The sequence below is a fragment of the Argentina silus genome (genome assembly GCF_951799395.1).
Source record: "Argentina silus genome assembly, chromosome: 4".
NCBI lineage: Eukaryota > Metazoa > Chordata > Actinopteri > Argentiniformes > Argentinidae > Argentina > Argentina silus.
The window spans coordinates 135,579-156,946 of NC_139658.1; the positions used below are offsets into that span (position 1 = coordinate 135,579).

At 43.0% G+C, this 21,368-nt stretch overlaps 1 protein-coding gene across 1 annotated transcript in view; it reads right to left on the reverse strand.

Moving 5' to 3' along the window:
* The window catches only part of phactr3b (phosphatase and actin regulator 3b), a gene marked incomplete at its 5' end in the record, with an annotated part of 30,742 nt that overhangs the window by 2,916 nt on the left and 6,458 nt on the right, over window positions 1–21,368 (reverse strand). Inside the window, 8 exons of the mRNA XM_083668102.1 lie at window positions 259–314; window positions 11,430–11,583; window positions 12,226–12,416; window positions 12,501–12,708; window positions 12,811–13,041; window positions 13,297–13,437; window positions 13,600–13,674; window positions 13,827–13,988. Coding sequence (XP_083524228.1) covers window positions 259–314; window positions 11,430–11,583; window positions 12,226–12,416; window positions 12,501–12,708; window positions 12,811–13,041; window positions 13,297–13,437; window positions 13,600–13,674; window positions 13,827–13,988 — 1,218 coding nt within the window. The remainder of the gene's footprint in view (window positions 1–258; window positions 315–11,429; window positions 11,584–12,225; window positions 12,417–12,500; window positions 12,709–12,810; window positions 13,042–13,296; window positions 13,438–13,599; window positions 13,675–13,826; window positions 13,989–21,368) is intronic.

The window sequence follows — 21,368 nt, forward strand, 5'->3', positions numbered from 1 at the left end:
TTCAATCATGTTTTCATTTTCATCACAATGGCAAAAGATGTATCACTCAAAATTAAGGTTCTCACTTCAAAACAGCAGATATGAATACAATGAAAACATGACACAGTTGTATCTTTCTTCAGAAAGTCATAGGCCCAGTTTACCACTGTCGTGCCGAAAAGTGCGACTTCACTAAAACCTCAATGAAATTCGTGAACATTTCTCTAATTGCCAATGATCATAAGGCATAGTTTTGATCAGATTATGATCAATACTTACGCTTAAGGATGTTCCGACTTTCTAGTTCTTCAACGGCTGGCCTCTGGCTGAGTCTCCTACGGAAAAACACCAGAATCACGTTCTGGACCATTTTGATCCAATTTCCCCACAGTCAAAGTCTCTCAGTCTTGTACTAGCACCCTGGATGCCGAGGAGTGTGTGAAGAGCACCACAATCTACACATTTGAAAGGAAAACATGTTGTCCCATCTTGAGTCTAAAAAACGACTTCGTCTACTAATTCGAGACGATCTCCACATCAGGGAAAAGATCACGGTGCGTGTTTTATCACAAGTAAAGTCCCTTTTTACAAAAGAGCGTTCTTTTGTTCAATAGATCGGCCTATTATAATATTTCCGACAGTCCGTGCCTTCTCAAATTGTATAATTGCGACTGAAAAGTAGAACGATAAATGTAATGTATAAGTATTCCACACAGCAGTACAACAGATGAATGAATCAGTGTCCGTGGGTCTCTGTTGCAGATGCTGAGCGCTCCGTGTTCTAGTCTGCCTCGCAACCTGACGCTGTTCAGAGTGGTGTGGTGCCGGCGAGCCTGTCTCCTTTTTACTCCATGCATAATTTTTGGAGGGGCGGTGCTGCGTAAGAAATTCCCACGCACACTGTACACGCCTTGAAAACTGCTGCATTAAAGCATAAAGCAGTCTGAACGGAAGATAGCTTACTATTCGAGTACATAAGTATGGTTATTTCTACTATCATTCTTTTCTGACTCTCTAATGTCGTTTCTATATTCCTTTTGTAGCCTATTATGTTGTTCCGACCTTCAATAATTAAAGGCAAAGTGTAATTATAATTTATTTGTTATTTGCAGGTTGTTCTGAACAAACTGACTAACAATTAGATCTATTAAATAGGTAAGTCTGCAGTGAGGTGATGACAGCAATGGCTGATTCGGTCTTGCCGAGAGGGAACCCCGTCAGAAGTACACAGTGAAACACGAAGCGTGGATAGGGTATCACGATGTTGGTACATGAATATTCAATGCCTACAATCAAATTGTTGCACCCATGGTTGCTCCTGCAATAAAGATACCTCTGAAACAATAGCAGCATGAAGTTGTGTCATCCAGATTTCAGATACTGTATATTACAGTAGGCAAAACATATTATTAGGAAATGGTAATGATTATGAGTCATTATCATTTATATTTTGTTTCATCTGGCAAAAACTTTGGACAAGTTTGTTTTTAAATGCTGACCAGGAATGATACATCATCTGATATAGCAAATTAGGTAGTTGAGATTTTACAGGAAGGATTCCACAGATGACTTTCTCAGATAAATCAATTCTGTCCTTCTGCATATTGTCCCCTGCGCTATCCATGTGAGACAGCTGCCCAGTCAGGGCTCTGGAATTTGGAATACTGATACAGTATGGTACTGACGCATCAATAACTTCAACTACTATGTTAAATGCCTTTCTATTGCCTTTTCAGATGATACAAAAAGCAAAACAGCGAGGGATCAGTGTATTGAACAAAATGTGCCCAAGCTCTAACTGATGAGAGAAGACTAACAGCAGGCAACGTGTTGATGGGGGTGACTGAATGAGTAAATTTGCACAGTCTGTCGTGTTAAAAAATTACAGCTCTAAATAAAACCTGGGCTATTTATAGGCTACTGAGTGATTGGCCCCAGTCCTGGAAATAATAGGTGCCTGGATGGCATCTGGGATCCACACCTAAAATAGGCAAACCATCCTATGATGCCCTCAGCTGTGACTGGGATCACTGAAGGCTTATAAAAGAAGACCATTGACACAGAGACTGTAATATTAGGTATTATATAAAATGTCAGAGAGATATCTTATAGATGCTAAGTACAACAGCGGTACAAAAGTACTAAAGACCTCTTCACCCCCACTACCCCCCTGTACAAGTTTCTCTCCTGTTAATAATAATAATTTAAAACATTTAAAAATCCTTCTTTTTTTGCATTGTGACTGCCTATGGCCCCTGGTCTGAGCATTGATTACTGTATCTTATGATGACTGATGGATAGATGATTCACTTACTGAAACAAATGTATTTGTTGTAAGTCGCTTTGGATAAAGGCGTCTGCTACATGGCATAAATGTAAATGTAAATGTAGATGCTGTAGTTAACAGGTATGATCAGTCTTGCACAAGGCTGGATTCAATACTATGTCAAATGATCACAATATACTCATTAAACATTGTCATAACCATTACCTTACCAAAACCTAGGTATTGGTTGAGCTAGGGAAACATTACTACATTAAGTCGACGATGTTACTGAGCAATGCTGATCAAAGAACTTGTAAACTTATACCTATCCTTAGATAGATAAATATGCATGACAAAGACATATCCTCACTAACATACCCTACAAACAAACAAAACTATGTTTTATTTGCCAATCAATCATCAATCACTGTTTGGAATGTGGTATTTCTGCACACACCTGCATTGCACACCCCCAGGGAGAACAGAGCTCTGGGCACAGGGTCAGCTATCTTCGGCGCTCCTGGAGCAGCTAGGGGTTAAATGCCTTGTTTATCGGTACAACGGCAGTGGTAGACACTGTAGATATGAGCAACTCTCCAGTCACCAGCTCACATCCGGCTCCCTCATGGGGTGGGGATCGAACCAGCGGCCTACCGATTGCTGGCTGGCCTCTCTAACCGCCTCCATACAAGCATCCTGTAGCATCTATTTAATTAGCCCAATAATTCCAGTGGATCTTAAGAGAGAACCTCCCACAGTCCTTTATGAGATAAATGTGGGAGTTCCTGCTTTGTTGGGCAACTCAAAAGCATGTCAGAGCAATGAGCTAGCTGCAGGAGCAAAGGCTGATGGGAGTGTCAGGCCATGTAAGTGGAGGAGAATGGGATGAGTCAGTTAGGAGCCACAGGCTGCGGCCCGCTAGTGCCCACTGAGGTGTGCCTTAATGCCCTGCTCCTGGGGTAACAGTGACACGGTAACACCAGGGCTGGATGTGCATTCTTAGAGCCAGTCAAGTGCACCCAGAACTACCCGAGGGGAGCAGTTGCCAAGAACAATTAAAGAAGTTCGCTTCCATCCCAGAGCAACGGAAGTTCAGTGTTTATGTAACTTAACAAAGGCGAAGACCTGATGTCAAGACTTGGATGTGTTTGAGTCATGACCTGAATGTCTCCACTAGTTACATGGATCATGGGTCAGGGAGACAGAGCAAGAGTGGCTAGGCACATCCCCATCTCCTTGACAACACCTGGCTTACACGCTAGTCGCCTTTATGGCACACTATACTGTATGTATCAAAGTGCCAGAATTGAGGACTATTATTTAACACATTTTATAAATGAGTTGGTCTATCTGAGTTCCACTCGTGCTCTAGATGAGAGATAGCAAATAACATTTAGCTTGTTCAAAAGCCGTCTGTGCTAGATGAAAGATGAATCAGATTATGTTCAAAGTGTCAGGCACGAGACCAACTTTACATTAGGTCAGAAATCCATCATTCATCCAGCCATTTGTTTGACCCTGAGGCTGCCCTTTACTGCAGGTCCACAGATCAAGGAGGGAGGCATGGGTCTGGTCCTGGACAACCCACTGAGGAGACAACATGAAGCCAACTTCAAAAAGCATCGACAAGTGGTCACCTGTACCAACAATGTGACAGTGTGCACGAGGCTGAGCTATCATCTTTGGAGTTTGTACTTAAAAGAAACTTCAGGTATTGGTAATTACTAGTACAATTTGGACCTTCTTTTGAAACAGGCCATTTATGCTCTGTCCTGAATTAACCATAACCACAGTTGACCAGAGCTGGCCAAACATTGATCACAATGAAAGCACTGTCCATTATCAACCAAGATAGCAACTCGACCCTTTCCATTGATTAGTTTGGGAGCCGCAGTCAACACTCACCACTAAGGGATGGATGACATCCATGGTAGGGCAACGAATATTAGATGGAATAGATATACAGAGTGTGTATACCGGAGGGTTAAGTCGTTTACATATCATTTGAGATCATCTGCCATCTTTTTTCCGTTGATCTTCGGTTATGTAGTCATCACTGGTACAATAGTAAGAGAAGATCTAGTGGTACGGGGGGGGGAAATAACTCCATGTTTCACTAAGTGGGAAGAGCAGCATCTTGACATCTGATGTTTTAATTACACGTTGCAAGGCTGAATATCTTTACAAATAAAACCACCATGCACATAGTTAATTAAAGCATGCAGGACAGAGGTGGTACATGGTGATAGTGTATAATTTGAGATTTTATTTTTCCGGACCATATATGTACAGGACGAGATATCCGGTGCTTACGTTTTTCTTATTGCTTTATAAGATCTGCCAAATCCAGCAATGTACTTGGGTTTATGCCCGGCTGTGATGCTGGGCTCTATATAGACATGAATTGGGTCCAGAGACGCACAGTAGGACACACTGCTGTTCAGATGGGACTAGTGACCGAAATAGAAAATATAGTCACTATCTACAGTATATAAAGCTCATATTTAGGATAGAATTATCACCATCATCTGATAATTGTTTACATACTTTAATAATTGACCATACTGCCTAAAATAATGCAGTAGGGTTACCGTGTGACTTTGTTATGGCCATGATTAATCTATGGGAAATTGTTCTCTCAGTTTTGGTGAATTACAAAAGATGACTATGACTGTTGCAAAAATAAAAAGAATATGGCAAATGTAATTCATTTTCATGGAATAAACAGAAAATAAACAGAACAAAAAAGGAAGAGGGACGCTGACTAATATGATAAGCTGATATGGCAACAGACATAGCATTCAAGGCAAAAAACGTGTTTACTGAGCCATCTTATCAAAGACCACATCAACTCAAGACCTTGAGCGGAAGCCCACATAGTACATGAGTATTGTGTGTGTCCTGTCTTTACCCAACAAACAGACTCTGCCTAATTCACAACAACTCTCTGTCCTCTCCTCCATGTCAATCATGGTACACAAACAGTACAGCCTCTTCAGCATCACTTTACTATTCACTTTCAAAAAAAGAAAATACCAGTGTGCTTCGCTGACTTGGACTATCTGAAAGTGGGGTCAAATGAGCAATTTCAGGATATGGTTGAAGCAACAGCGTTATTCTGCCTGCAGGAAGGAAAGCAGGAAGGGAAGTCCCAGCAGAGTCTGCATTAATATTTCAGCTTCATGAAATGGAGAATCTCTCCTGCAGTGCCACCACACACAGCAACTAGCCCTTATTGAACAGTCTGTGTTGCCTGGCAACTACTGTTGCTGTTGCACAGAACGTCTTCAAGACTAATAACTGGAAGGAGTCTCCCAGATTTAGCTCAATGGTGGATCGCGCTCATATGCGATGCCATATCAAAGGTCTGTTTATTCATTCAATTTGTGTACAATGTTTGAATTGAACTGAGAACCTTAGTTTTTCCATCCAGCCCTGGTGTCTGTGAAAACTGTTGCTACCGTGTATCCAATGAAATGTGCACCTAGGACTAGGAATGTACTAAAACACAAGTAAGCATACAGTAGCTGGCACATTCATGTACTGTATGGCATGTCATAACACCATAGACACCATAGACACCATCTTGTCACCCATCACAAATATTTCTGAATTTCCAAGCGATAATTATCCATTCTTTAAGAGTCACCAGTTGAATGAACAAGCCAATATTAGGGGTATTTATAGGGTCCTGGGGGAAAGCTGCATGTGGGTGTCTGTTCACACTGTCATGGAAGGCTGGAGTGGTATGGTGGCAGAAACAAAGACTATCAGCCACAAATACCCAATTATCCTCCCACACCTCTCCTGGCAGCAGCTCCCCTTATTACGCGCCTTGTCCCTCTGCTCCTGCTTTTTTCGCGTTCAGCAAAGACTTGCAGATGTGGGGGAAATAGATGGAGAGAGAGGGGTTTGTGTGGGTGTTTGTGAGCGTGGCCATGAATTATTCAAACATTGCTTTCTATAAATAGCAACACAGCATCTCCATAGGGGATTCAGTGTGTTGATGTTTCTGGGAGCTATTGATAGTAAGGTCATCACTCAGCCAGAGCAGAGGAGGCTCCCACTGACAGACACCACAGTGTCCCAACAGTCTTACATAGATTCACATTCTCATCACCTTTCTTTCCCAACCAACCAGTCCCCTCACAGTTGTGATGAGGAAGGAGACAAGCAGAGGATGTATGTTTCACAGTGTTGGGACAGAGCCAGAGGGGAGATGTAGATCACTGCGGTAAGCCAAAGCCACCACTCCAGAAGAGCACTCCAGGGGGAATGGATCGGTTCAATCAGAGTGGAGTGGGGGAGAAATACAATCCCTCCATCTGAGCCGAGAGGACAACAGCCCCTGGCTGTGACGTAGATAGGACATTGATTGGTGCTTGTGCTGCAGTATTTCTGCTTCACAATCAGAGCTAAACTTAGCAACAGAGGGTTCCCTTCCTCTTTCCTGGGCCAACCCACTACTCTGCATTCTGCTGCAGCCTGGCACATCACAGCACTCCAAAACAAGGCTGCATTCAACAATGCAACATTCAGACAGGTTGAGTTGTATTATCCTTCACATGAGAAAAACATACTCAGTGGAAACAAACATTGTGTGTATACCGAAAATATACGTACATAGTTTGAAATTAGCTGATGAAACCTTACATTTAGTTGCTCTTATTACACCTGTGCAGTAACTCAGTAATTACTCCAGTAACACAAATAAGTCAATACTGTACGTTGCTGCACAATTTTGCAGGTATTATACGAGTAGAATGGCAACTGTTCCTTATTTCCCTTTTGTAGAAAGAATCCCATGACAATACAATGCATTTTATTAAGTACAATGTTACAGCACATGAAAACATGCTTATTACTAGAGCAATTACAGTATATTATTAATATTATACTGGTATTGAACTCATCACGTTGCTTGACATGCCAAGTACTGTACAGTACCATACTGCACGACAGTCGAGTGTTTGTTCCACTCGCATTCAGCTCTGAAGGCCGTTCTGTTCCAGTGGAGGACATACTCTGTGTATAACAGCTGCTCACCCTGTGGCCCTGGACAACACACACACACACACACACACACACACACACACACACACACACACACACACACACACACACACACACACACAACACACACACACAACAAACACACACACACACACACACACACACACACACACACACACACACACACACACTCTCTCTGCCACCATCTCCTCAGGCAGGACACAGTGTACTAGCGCTTTAATAACATGTATCGCTGACATATTCATTACAATTCAGTGTGTTCTCTATCGGAGGTACGAGATGGATGTTCAGATAAGATGGAGGGAATAGGAGGGAGGCCAGTTGGGCCTTGTTGTTCACTCTGCCTTGAGAGCTCCGTCATGCTGGGTCATGTCCAGTCAAAGACCACCATGAGAGAGGGATACACTGGCCATGACCAGCCAGGGCAGCAAAGCACATGGCGCTGTCATCTCAAACAATGGTATGTGACTCAGCTGTCCCTCTGTCAGCATGTCTGTTTCTCCTGACTCAGACCCACCATCTCAGTGCAGTCAGCCTTGCCCCATGACGGAGCCGAGCCCCCCAGCACCTGTGCAGCCTGTGCATACACAGCGTCTGCATGGACCCTGCTGCTCAGACACACTCAACCTCAGGTCACAGGAGCTATCTAGCTATGCGGTGATATAACCAACATGCCTGGTCTTCCCATGTGATTGTTACAGAACAGAGCCTCCATTAAATGGCTCTTGATTAAGAATACATTTAACTATGTGAACACTCACCATCTGTCTGGATCATCTGTTCATTTTAGTCATTGGGAACATTAATTTCCTTTTCCCAATGGCCTTTTGCGCAGTACACATTGTTAGTAAGTATTTTAATTGTTTACTTGGCTGTGTGTAGGACAGTATTTCATTACAATGATGACAAAATGGTCTCCTGACATAGTATGTACAGATTCCCTCTGAAACAATGGAATAATGTGGGTGGGTAGCTCTAGTCTCGATTGATCAGTATGTTGATTGATTAGTCTGAAAGTGTACTTCATGTACTGTACAGTAACATGTTCTTTGTCCTAGGCATGCTGGTCTGGTCCCTATCCTGACTGACAGGTCTATACAGCACTACCCGACCCCTGCACCCGGCACTCCGTGCCATACTTTCCCCTCATCACACATCATCGATCCCTTTCTCTCTCGGTTATGTAAGTGTGGTCAAGAGTTGGCTTTATGTAATCTGTTTGCTAGTGGTAGTCTAGGTTGAGGAGACACTTGATATAGTATAATTCCTAGCACTGACCACACAGCGGTGGGTTGCCTCACATGCCTCAGTAAGAAAAGATGACTGTCACATCCAATCGACGCAGTTTGGGAACATGTCCAAGGACATGGCTTAATGAATAGTGATTGTCTATGATGACTAAGCTATTATGTCGCTATTACTGCTGACATTACTTGCAAGGTTTCACACATTAATGAAAGTAGTATTGTTCAGTTGATGTTCCCTTTGAGTTGGAAAAGTCCAAACATCGTGGTTGGATGCTTGGGTTACACAGGCACACGTGGAGATCCACATGGATGAGGTTGTGTTGAACAGAGCAACAACAGTCATAAAAATTCCAGGGTAGGCATGACATTTTCTTCATTCATTCCACTGTTTATAATCATGCCCTACCCTAGGAATAGCCCTGGTTTATGATACGTTGCATACCTCACACAGTGGACACTGACAAACTGCTCCTGCGATTCAGATTGGCACACAGCTGTGAAATGCCACTGGTATGGTTAGACAAAAACACACGTGGCCACACACAGTGCCAGGCTAAAAGAATCTCACGAGCCATAACCTTGGGCATGCTAAACACTACACACCTCTACTTATCTCTCTCACACGTTACTCTCAATTAAGAAGTGAAACAGTGGAACCTCAGTCATCCTTAACTCCTGCTGCTCACTGAAACTGACACCCACTTCCCTCTCAGAGCAGCGGTTTTGGGTAGAAGGCCTGATCTCTCTCTCTCGCTCTCTCTCGCTCTCTCTCTCTGTGTCTTAATCTCTCTAATTAGCTGGTTTGACCTGCGTTTGTACTGCCTGAATATGTGCTCAGAGGAACAGGTCCAGTGGGAGCTGGGCTAACCACGCTGTGAGCAACCCCGCTCCTCTAGGGGTTTACTACTCCAGACTGCAGGGAGGGCTGGGGAGGTGGTTTGAGTTTCATCCCTACTTCTCTTACTCTCTCTCACCCACGCTCCACTGATCCTATGGTCAACTGTGTGAGGGTTATTTTGAGCCATTGTGTACTAAGACTACGGTCGGTGTGAATTATTGATGTTGCCTTTTATTTTCCTAGACTGAGAGAGGAGACTACTGCAGCAATTGGTACTGTATGTCTTCCCCCGCAGAGGCGTAAAAAAACCAACATCCACAGTGGATCAGCCATTCACCTCACTGAAGATAGAAACAAAGAAAATATTGTGCTGCACACATGTATAAAGAACAAAATGTATAATTTAGAGTAGGGGTGTCAAAAAGGCCAGTCGGCAAGTCCAATTAGGCCAGCGAGTGATTTGCCCCAAAAATAATAATAAAAAGCATTTCTTGCATCCTATCTTCTTTTTAATTTCATTTTTTAATCCCTACCACCCCCGACAGATATATCGGACCACCAATATTATCGGCCGATATTGGACTTTTACAGAAATATCTGTATACCAATTATTCCACCGATAATGCAGCGACGATGTTTAGATGAAATCCCCTGTCGCGCAACTTGTTACTGAACTTGTTGAATGTATCGGCATTTTTATGTGTTTTCTCGAGCTGTTCTTTTATGAAGTCGTCCGCCCATATTTCCAAGAGGCATTTGACCTCTTCATCGCTCCATGTGAGCCCCCAACTTAACAGCTTTTTGTCTTTTTGCTAGCTTTCATTTCACAGCTATCTGCTACATGCATTCTCTTTTTGCTAACACTAACAACATCTGCCAAACGTTAACCCACAAATAGTTTATTTCCTGATTGGTTTGGATCTTTGCCAAATTGTGTTCACACTAGTAATGAACCGTACCACATTTTTTTCCGGCCCGCGTGAGGTCACAGTTGGTTCAATGCGGCCCATGACCAAAACGAGTTTGACACCCCTGATTAAGAGTGTCACATCAGTTGACTTTATTTCTATCGGGTACGATTTTATTATTACTATAGTGTATTACTTCTATAGTGTATGTTCCCCTTCTGAAATTGATGAATATTGTGAAATACAAACACAAGTAGTCATAACTTATAACCAGGATATAATCAGGATATTTCGTCTTAGCTCTGAAAATGGCAACCTCAGCGAAGCAGAATCATAGGGGATGGGAGTTCCACCTCCTCAAAAATCCCACTTTAAGCGTAAGATTAACAGTATACCAGGCTAGCACAATAGTATTTAAAAACAAACAAATCGGACAGTTAATCCTATTAAATTCACCATAACAACTCCCTTTGATCATTTACATAACGGTACAAATAAGCTTATGGCTTTTGTTGCATTCCTCCACTGCCTCCCTCCATGCTTTTCATTTTCAGAAAATCCTGTTCCACAATACAATAATGAAACAGCATGACATGTTAAGTGCCAAACATGACAGGCATTTATCATGGTACACTAGAAATAAAGTATAAATCAGATACTGCTGAACACTGAATAATAAGTTGTTCTGTTTCTACATTTTCCCACAAGTAGCAATGAGGGTAACTGATGAGGTCTTAGCAGCAAGAAACTGGCTCCCCCACTGGCCTGCATCAGAATCTCTTCAGCTCGAGCACACTAATGAACTGCTGATCCTATCAGTAATACATACTGTTGTGCTGTGGCGCAAGTGAATGTAACTGAAAAAATATATCATATATCATCCTGATTATATACAACACATGTAACATACAATTTCAGAAAGAGAGAGACAGAGAGACAGACAGACAGGAAACCAATATGTCACTGGGGAGCGAAACTGAAAGGCAGAGAAAGAATGAAAATATGATGCAACAGACAAATTGAGAGAGAAGGCTAATGATAGAATTACCAAAGGTACACAGGACATGGAGAACACCAATTATGAGTGAAACAGACATACATGATGGGAAAGAAGGAGGGTTGATGGAGGGCGAGCTGGGCCACAGAGAGGGACTCACTTGGCCAGCTTTGTCTCAATCTGCTGGCGGATCTCCTGCCGCTCCTGATCAGTGCGCACAGGGAAGATGTTGCGGTCCTCCAACTCCTGCTGGCTGGGCCGGTTACGTAGTTTAACAGCCAGGAGTTCCTTCCTCATTCTACGTGGCAATGTCCCTGTCATGACACACACACACACACACACACACACACACACAGACACACACACACACACACACACACACACACACACACACACACACACACACACACACACACACACACACACACACACACAGGTCACTAACAGCACACAACCCTATAACACAGTTTTGCAAATATGTACTGGCTATCCACACACCACATGCTGTTCTTTTTCTACTTTCTCTGTCAAAGGCACAAAGCTTGTTTGTGGGTTAGAATGGCAACCCATTAATGGCTATATCCTTTCCCTGACAAGGTATTGCCATTGCTTATTCTAGATTGAAAATCCTCAGTTGACATGGGGTAAGTGCTTCATATCGGTGTAGTGCTGAGTGTAGCATTAGAAGGCTATGTATCCCAGCTGACCCACATGCAATGACATCACCATTCGGCCGCCCAGGAAGTAGGGCAAAACAACAGATGTCCTGACGAATAAAGTTTAAAACGAGTAAAGCCCTCTTAGTTTCATCAGTACTGTAAATTGCAGACATTATTATACTGCAATATTATCCATGTTGAAAAATCCTGCAAAAATGTGAGAAAGAAAGGCTATCTGCCTGAGAGAGTGGATTTTGTGCATTTACTACTACAGTAGTAGTTCAGATTTTGACCTACCAGAGATGACTGACTCGTTCCAGCTATCCTGGTCACTGAAGTACTCGTCTAGACGCCTGTTCTCCTTGTTCTCATCTGATTCCTTCTTGATTTCTGACTCTCCAGGAGACTCCTTCTCCGTGCTGGATGTGCGGAACAGACGACCATCGGACCGGCGCTTGGGGGACGAGCGCATCTCCTTCCCCTGGAAACTGAGGTCACAAAGCAGCAGTTAGCATTCAAGTCAGATCCACCTGTTTGAGACCTTCGTCTCGACACTAGAGTTTGCTTCTTACCTGTCCTGTCTATGCTTAGTAGCCAGAGCACGGTGTAGTTCCTCAATGATGCAGCTAGGGGGCAGCTTTGGGTGTAGCGCTCCCAGGTGAGGGGAACCTGTTGGGGTGAGGATCCTCCCTCGTAGGAGAGAGCCCTGGGAGTCTTTGGGAAGTGTGAAGTTCCTGGGCAGGGTGGCTGGGGATTTCTTCACTGGCACTGGATGAGGACCTGTTTTGGAGATATCACACAAAATAATATTCTCCTCTCAGTAGAATCTCCCCCTTTCTAAATACTGTGCTGGAGAGTAAGTAGTTGATCCCCATCACTCACCATCTAGACTGCCCAGTCTGGTGAGTAGTTTGTTAGTCAGACTGGGTGGAGGAGGGGTGCTGGCCCGTCTCTGAGGTGGGACCACTGTAGCCTCTTTTGTCTTCTCTGGGGTCTCCACTTTCCCCATGAGGTTATCATCAGTGGGCTCTGTCAGGGATGTGTCCTCCTCTTCCCCCTCCTCATTTTGACTGTGATCACCCATCGTCTCTAAATCCTCTGTCAAGTCTTGCACTACAACGAAAGAAAAATGGCCAGTTAGCAACATCTATTTCTAAAGTCTCTCTTTTTTCCTTGTGTTTTTAAAACCAGTTAAGGGGTCGCAGTTTACTTCCATGATCTCTGTCTCCACCCAGTGGTGAATGAGAGCACATCATTGACAAGGTGAACCTACACACCCGGATACACTAGCAAAATAAGAACATTGTATGTAATTCCCTGTTATGAAATATATAAAATCACTAGTAGGGCTCTGTGGAGCTGTCTCACCTGTTGAAGGATCCAGATCACTCCCCAGGTCCTCTGAAGTATTGGCCAAAGGTGCCATGGGCTCCTCATCTCCATCCTCCCCATCTGAATGTGTAGGGGTGTCAGGGTCCTCTAGGTTCCCTCCACAGGCCAGGCCAGACTCTATAAGAAGAGCAGGATATAGCCTGGATGTGTGATATAGCCTGGATGTGTGTGTGTGTGTGTGTGTGTGTGTGTGTGTGTGTGTGTGTGTGTGTGTGTGTGTGTGTATGTGTATGTGTGTGTGTGTTTGTGTGTGTTCAACCATGTCCTCATCTCTCACACCTGGCCCTGCCTCTCCCAGGCCCCTCCTGGCGAGATCATCCCGGCTCTGTCGTGCAGCTGCCTTCCTCTCTAGAGCTGCAAGACACAATCATTTTCACTCTATTAACCTGCTTGAACACAAAAAATACACAACCACACCTCCACACCAACAGACAATCTCTCTATTGCAAAGGTTATTTTATCTCAAAGAGACAAACTCGCTTAGGCAGTGTTGTCCCTCTATGTACCTGTGGAACTCTGTTTCAGCTTCTCGTTTTTCTTTTTCCTCCATTTCCACGGCTTGAAGATGCGCCCCAGGCTGGCAAGTTTACTGTTGCGGCGAACAGGAGGGGTGCGGACCCCTGAAACCAGACAGCCAGACTGGAGCGCCCTCTGCTGGTCCATCACATCTACAACACAGAGGAGAGAGAGTTCTGTATAAGAAAAACATTCCTCATTCAACATGACAGGGAATGTACCATGACAGGGAATGACAGGGAATGGTAGGGATTGACACATAACATTATGTTGCTCTCATACCTGTAATAAAGTAATTGCATTGTAGTTGAATAAAAGGGCAGCTGTTCCTTATTCCACTTATTCCACAATAACAAAAAAGTTAAACTCCATTACAGTGAAATTACTAAAGTAGGCCAATTATGTAATAACATTTTAATATAATGTTGTTAAGAAGAGTAACTATGTTGCTGTATATTTATTGTTACCTAAAAGACTGCATAAATATGTCAGAGATCTGCAATTATCAACATTATGTCATACAAATGTGTACAAGGTGCAGAATGGTGGATGTGGGTTATTGACTGTGAAAGACTGACTGATTCAATTCTGATTACTGGGGAGAGGTAGAGAGGACAGAGAGTGGTATTGTTAGTGTCTGACTCACATGGTCCAGACAGACCTCTCAGTCCCATACACACACAAACAATGGGCTGCTTTTAAAGACCCATGAATAACGCACGGAAATAAAGTGAGCTCCAGTTCAGCTCTCTACAAAACACGGGTTTGCTGCATTGCTCTCACTTTTCCAGCTTTTCATAACTGCATGTAGAAGTCGGTTGTGACCAGCAGAATTCACTAGTCCAACCTTCCTCCATTGACAGGCACCAACCAACGCCTATCACTGTCAATACTGACTCCTTGTATAGGGATGCTCCATATGCATTCAGTGCTGGAGCACAACAGGGCCCAGAGCAGGAGACAGAGGAACTGTGCTGTGAGCTGAATCTATCACTATGGCTGTACTGCCCTGAGTGGTGGTGGAGACGGGAGAGGCTGAAAGAGGGCCCCAGTGCCTGAGAGGATAGAAATAGGCCCTCCTACACATGTCTCAGTCAGAGAGTTGACACCTCGGAGAGCTTACAGCTGACGAGTGGGCTGCCTGCACAGGGAGCTGCTGCTCCCATCCACATCCCTTTCTATCATCAAAGACTAGCTCTGAAACATCTGGTTATTTTGCTTTTGCTTAGTAAATGATCTCCAACAAAACATGTAGCCTACAGTATCTTCAGCTCTGAGAATAACAAGATGAAGGTATAAGGACCTTTCCTGAGTTACCCAGATTTTGTGGCAAACACAGAGCATGTGAGCCAGTAGTTCCTTGCAACAAGATTGAGACAAAAATAGCACCACAAACAGCTGGGTTCCTTTATTCTCCAATATTTAAAAAATGTCCTCCAGGAACTAACCAACAACAGCAAAATAAGCATCAATGATATTAATAACCTGTGAATACCCTGTTTGAAGCCTTTTGAAGACAGCCCAGTCAGAAACAGCACTTGACTCCCTTTGGTTATGTAGAGAGGTCTTGTAGACGTTATGGAAAGAGGAAATCAAACAATATGCATGAGCACACATCCATGTTTCCATACACTATACAGTATACCCAACATGATTCAACCATAGCTGTCCACATATGCGCCCACATCTTCCACTGACACCTGAGGCAACTGCTCTGAGAGTCACACTCTTGACCCCAAACAATGGGAAGCAGGTCATCTGCTCAACTCATGTCTGCCCGACTAACCAGTTGTGTTGAATCCAGGTCAGGCCTGTAGTTACTGCAGCATGCATACAGGGTCAGACTGCCGTTGCCATGGATACCACACTAGATGCTGCAGAATAGGCCCTTGGAGGCACAGAATCACAAGAGCATGAGGAATAGGGGTTGCTGGGTGGATGGGAAGGTTGCTGCCTCACATAGAGGCAGAAACCCTACTACACGAACCAATCACAGCCAAGCAATTCATAATGCAAGAGAGGAATCCCTGTATTTTTAATTTGCCTATGATGACAATGATCCATCCTTATTGTAAGGGCCATCTTATGTATGTGATGTGACACATGCATATAATGGGGTATACTTTCAATCATACCCTGTAATACAGAAATATTTAAGGAGAAGGGCAAGTTAAATCCATCAAATACCTATGGCGCAGTAGTCTAATCACATTTTCCCATTTGATAAGCGTATTATTGAATTTGTCTCACGAGACTCCTTCAGCGTCATTCTCGTTGAACGATGCACGATGGACGATGACAGACGCTGCCTCCGCCGCCCAGTCCAGGTTCGGGTAACCACAATGACTAGTTACATCAAGCGAATAAAACATTTAAATTCCCCACGTAAGACAAGACAGACACTTTAATTTGTTTGCCTATTATATTGCCTTTAGCGCTCACCATTCAACTCCAAACTCCTCGCGGTCCCGTGATGTGCCAGTGAGAAAAAGTGATGCAAGACGTGGGATGAAAACGGAAGAGAAGCAGCTGGATGGGAGTATGGGGTCGGCAGAAAGAGAGGTGTGGAACCCGTTTCATCCGATTGTGAAGTCAAGAAACAGGCTAAATTGAGACAACACTGGTTGGAGCAAGTTGTTTGTAGCCTCAAAATCCTGAACCACTATCACGAAACGTACGAGCCACCGTCACCAGATTCGATCTCAAGCCTTGTTTATCCTACCGCGCACGCCTCACAACCCAGACTGACTGTCTTGTGGTACCCAGGGCCCGCCCCTCATCATTATTATAAGACATGGCTACTGTAATAATAATATTTGGCAACATTTATAACTGAGGAGGAGATGTTGCTCTAAACATTTGCATTTTATTATTTAGACAATTGCTTCAGTTCATTAGAAATTATGTTTCTTGGATTGATATAATGGACAAAAAAAAATACCTTTCCAACTCGTATGCCTGTTTCAAATAATGTATTAAGTTGCAATCTGTTTCCAAAAAAATATAAAGGCTATAATGAACTCAATTATGTCATTTTGCAAAACTGTTATGGATCAAGGATATGCCATCTGCCATGATTTATTAATAAGTAGGCTAACCATCACATTACAGTTCATTATTCAGTTCAAGTGTTCATCAGGGAACAATGGATAAGACAATATCCCATCATGTCATCACCTGATTGATGGGCATCATTATCGGGGCTTAGGGCAGTGTGCTTACTGTGTGCATAGAATACTGTAGGAAATGTGTCGGTGCATGTGGAAAATGTCAAGGGCTTTGTTTGTTTCCATAGATTCATTTGAGCAACACAGGCTTTCCTGGTGGTTACCTAGCAGCCGACACTAACAAAGACATACTGCAACATTGATTAGTTGGGGTGAAATTTGGAAATGTATCTTTCATGCATAAATCTCAGTATTCGTAATTGCCATGTAATAGGGCCGTGTTAGGCTCTCAGTCCTCTTCAGAGATGTACTCTTTATCGACATGTTTATTGTGACAGCTATCGACTGCTTGGGAAATAGAGCCCTCTGTGGTTTCAGATCAGTCTCAGAAGAGCCAATACGGAGATTGACCACAGACTGAGTGAGATGGGGGGTGGGGGGTGAGAATTACTTGGATGTGATGGAAGTCAGAGGTTGAATGTCTCCCTCGGGATACAGGAATAGTAAGTAAAGTATGAAAATAAAACCATAGCATCTGCTACTCGGTGAACAAGAAATGGATCTCATTCAATATTTAGACCAACATATTAGATCTGGCCAATAAACAAATGGGGTCTGAGAGAGAGGCAAGCCAGACGGAGATCTTGAGTGGTACACACAGTCTCAGGGGATGGGGAGGAAAGAAGAGAAACATCCACTACATCAGCAGTTGTTTAACACAAGCTGCAGCCATGGAGTGTCCATCTGTGGAATAGTGATTTGCTATAATGTGCTTTACAATTGATTTTCCTGCATGCTGAAACCACAAAGTAACTGAATCACAGAGAAGTTATTGATAATCCTGGTGTATGTATGGAGAAGACGCAAACGGTCATTGTTGATCTAATATGCAGTGATCTTCTATGTACAGTATGTGTGGTTTGTTCTTACATGACAACTTACAAGGCCTTAAGTTTCACAATTGTACAGTCGTTGCTTCACTGTTTCCTCACTCGTTTGTGGTGGTCTCATTATTATTCAGCAGTCTCAAGACCTAACACCTTATTAAATCTGTTGCAGGCTTGATCGTAAACCTTAAGTTTACACTTAAAGTGTTATGCTGAATCATAAAACTAGATGTAGTAGCCAGTATTAAAAAATGTAGACATCTATTGCAGTAGGAGCTGGGGCACAGCCACACGCGTGACTGAAGATTGTAGTGTTTGTAAGGCATGAGAGGAGGATTCTCTGGGACTCTGCTGAAAGGGGTACTTCAAGGTTGGGAAGGAGGCCAGGATTCTCAGGTTGAACTTGGCACAGTCTGGGTCTGGCTCTGAGGTACATTTACAGATTGAACAGCCCAAACCAGGGGTGAATGGATGCTCATGTCAGTGTAGCAGAGTGGTAGGAATCACCAGAGAGAAAATACCCTGCAGTCTGAACTCAGACCAAGGCCATCAAGGAGGGATTACCACCATGCTAGTTACACACAGAATACTGAGCAGCACAAAGGTCAAGGTCACACAAAGGTACATAAGCAGGAGGAATATACTTTTAAAATCCTACAAGGTGAACTATATTTTCTGCCACCTCAAATTCTTTTTGTAAACTGAAATGTTTTGAGTCAAGAATAGACTGGCACCTGAAAGATTGACAAATTAGCCTACCTAAACCACACACACACGCACACACACTGTAACGTCCCAACCTGTTTCTTAGTTTATGTTTGTCTTTGTTTCATGTTATTTCATTTATTGTTTCCTGTTTATGTTTGTGTTACTCATCTTGTCTCTCATTTCAAACACTTGCCCTTGTGTGTTTCCCGCCTGTGTGATTGTCTACCCCGCCCTGATTGGCTTCACCTGTTCCTCATCATCCTTCCATGTGTATTTAGTCTGTGTGCTCCCCTGTCTCTGTGCCAGTTCATTATTTTGTGGTTCACCTCTGTGATTAATAGCTTCTATTTATCTTCACACATTTTTAAAGACTTAATTCCTAAAGGATTTTCTCATTTGTAAATCCAGCAGCCAGTCTTAGCAGATTGATATGTAGCTGCTGGGAGCCCCCTCCTCCCTCACACTCTGCTGTGTGTGAGTCAAGTCTGTGTGACTGATCAGTCTTTCCACTCCCACTCTGGGCTTAGTGTCTTGCTTTAATTACATCTGCCAGTGCCACAGAGAGAGGAAAACGTCTGTCTTCATGAGAAATCCCCAGGCTGTGTTTTTCAATTCACATCTCTGTGTGATGCACTGTATTTTCCCTGCAATATCTAATTTTAATCAATGAATTAATCTTAAATCAATGATAGTTTCCTTGCTTTCCTGCATGCTTTGAATAGTGTAAAATGATCAATATTATGGTTCATTCTTTTCTCCAAAATGCTCAATTTTACTGCTCTGTATAGTGAGGAGGTGAGGGGTCAGGTGGATGCTCTGATGTGTTCTCATGTGCAACATATTGCTTCTATTCAACTCTGAAAGGATTTAGGTCAATGCATGAAACATTCATAAAAAATACATAATGTGTAAATGGCTGACGGCTCTGTTCAACTGGCCTCCCTGAGGAGCATACAAGTCCGCTGCCCAGTCACTGGGTAGAATCCTCCCTTAGCCTAGCCTCCAGCGAAGAAACACACACACACAAATATTAATTCACTCTCTCCAGAATTACCGCTTGTTTACTCTATGTGCAAAATGCACCCCAGACACTCACGTGATTTGCAAGTATTTACTGTATACAACTGTAAATGTTTAAAGCAAACATAACATGAACACTGCATATGCCGACATCATGGGCACAAGACACAAAGCAGGATGGACACAGAGAAACAGTAAACTACTTAGGGAGCTGTGTACAATATGTAGGCTAATGAACACAAGCCTTTGCCCATTCATCTGAATAGTGAGCTATCAGTGGTACTACACACTTTGTATTTCTGTTTTTAGGGGGATTTCGACACACAAATGAAGGATTTATGAACCCTAAGTCCCAAGCCATCCCAGTGATGCTCTGCTCTCTGACTCTGCAGTTTGCTGTCTTTCTCTGCTTTTTTGAGGGTTTGGTTTTGCTCTAATTCTGCTGCCAGGCACTGAGAAAATCAGGCTGCTTAATCAACTGCACAAAGACTAACTGTGACGATTTAAGTTTCATTTTTTCTCTGCTCTCTGAAGCCTGCTTTTGCAAGCTGGCCCATCTCCTTGATCTGATACAGCAGGCAGCCTGTCTGTCCCTGACCAGTCCAGTCCTCAATCAGCACTGAAGCATGGTCCATTATGCTTCCTCTCCCTGTCACCCAAACCAGCTTGGTCAATGGGAAAGACACAGACATGATGGTTTTTGCGTCCTTTGATTTGATTGGATGAGGGTGGTATCATGTTTCTCCCTGTCTGTGGTGTCGCTGTCTGTGGTCCTGATGAGAGTTGTGGGGGTACAGGACAAAGAGATGCCTTTGTTTTTGTGTCATGCCAAAAAGTCAAATTTGAACACAAAGTAATTCATGGGTAAGGCAAAGTCAGACTTTCAATAAACATCCTCCAAATAGCCTGTGCTATAAATAGCAGCCAGATAGCACCATTATTTCTGCAATGCACCACATGAATTATTTTCATGTTTCTCAAGCTAAGCTCTTCATCACAGCTTTCAGATGTTTTCAATTTTCTAATATTAACATTTTATAAGAATAATAATAGTTAAGAGCAGCATAATGTCATATAATAATCTCAAACAGTGGCATAATGATACAAAGCTTTTCTTGTGAAGAATGTTCAGTTTACCGTCCCCTGAGAATACTGAAATTCAAAAATGCTTCTTCTTTAAAAGAAATCCCCCCTTCTCCTCTTTTCTCCCCAGCTTTCCTTTGTTCACAGAATCTCCACCCCCATTTCATATAAAAGCCAAATCTATCGCCGCTGTTTCCCCTTTCTTTTGTTTTCATCCCCATGTTACTTTTAATACTGGAGGCTTTTCTACACTTTTTATCTGTACAATTGAATTAAATTGAATTAAATAATTGTATCTAATAAAATCAACATTTAATTACAACAAATATTTTTGCTGGACTACAACCATATGAATCCATTACCCAATTCAGTGTAGTAGAACGTGGGTTGTGTAGTCCAGTGAGCAGTGCAGAGGGATCAGCCTGTGAGTAAGAAGGGTACAGATGACCTTGGAGGGTAGTGTGTCTCAGTGAACACATTGCTCTCTTAATTCCTAGTATTGTTGGCCAGGTGGCAGGGGAACTGCTGGACCTGACAGCAGTGGTTAAAGTAACAAAGTAAGTATCGAAGTATAAGTGATTTGTTACTGGATGCTACTTAAGTAGGCCTATGCTTTTGGGTTATCTGTATTATACTTGATTTCCATGAATCTGGTAACTTTTATTTT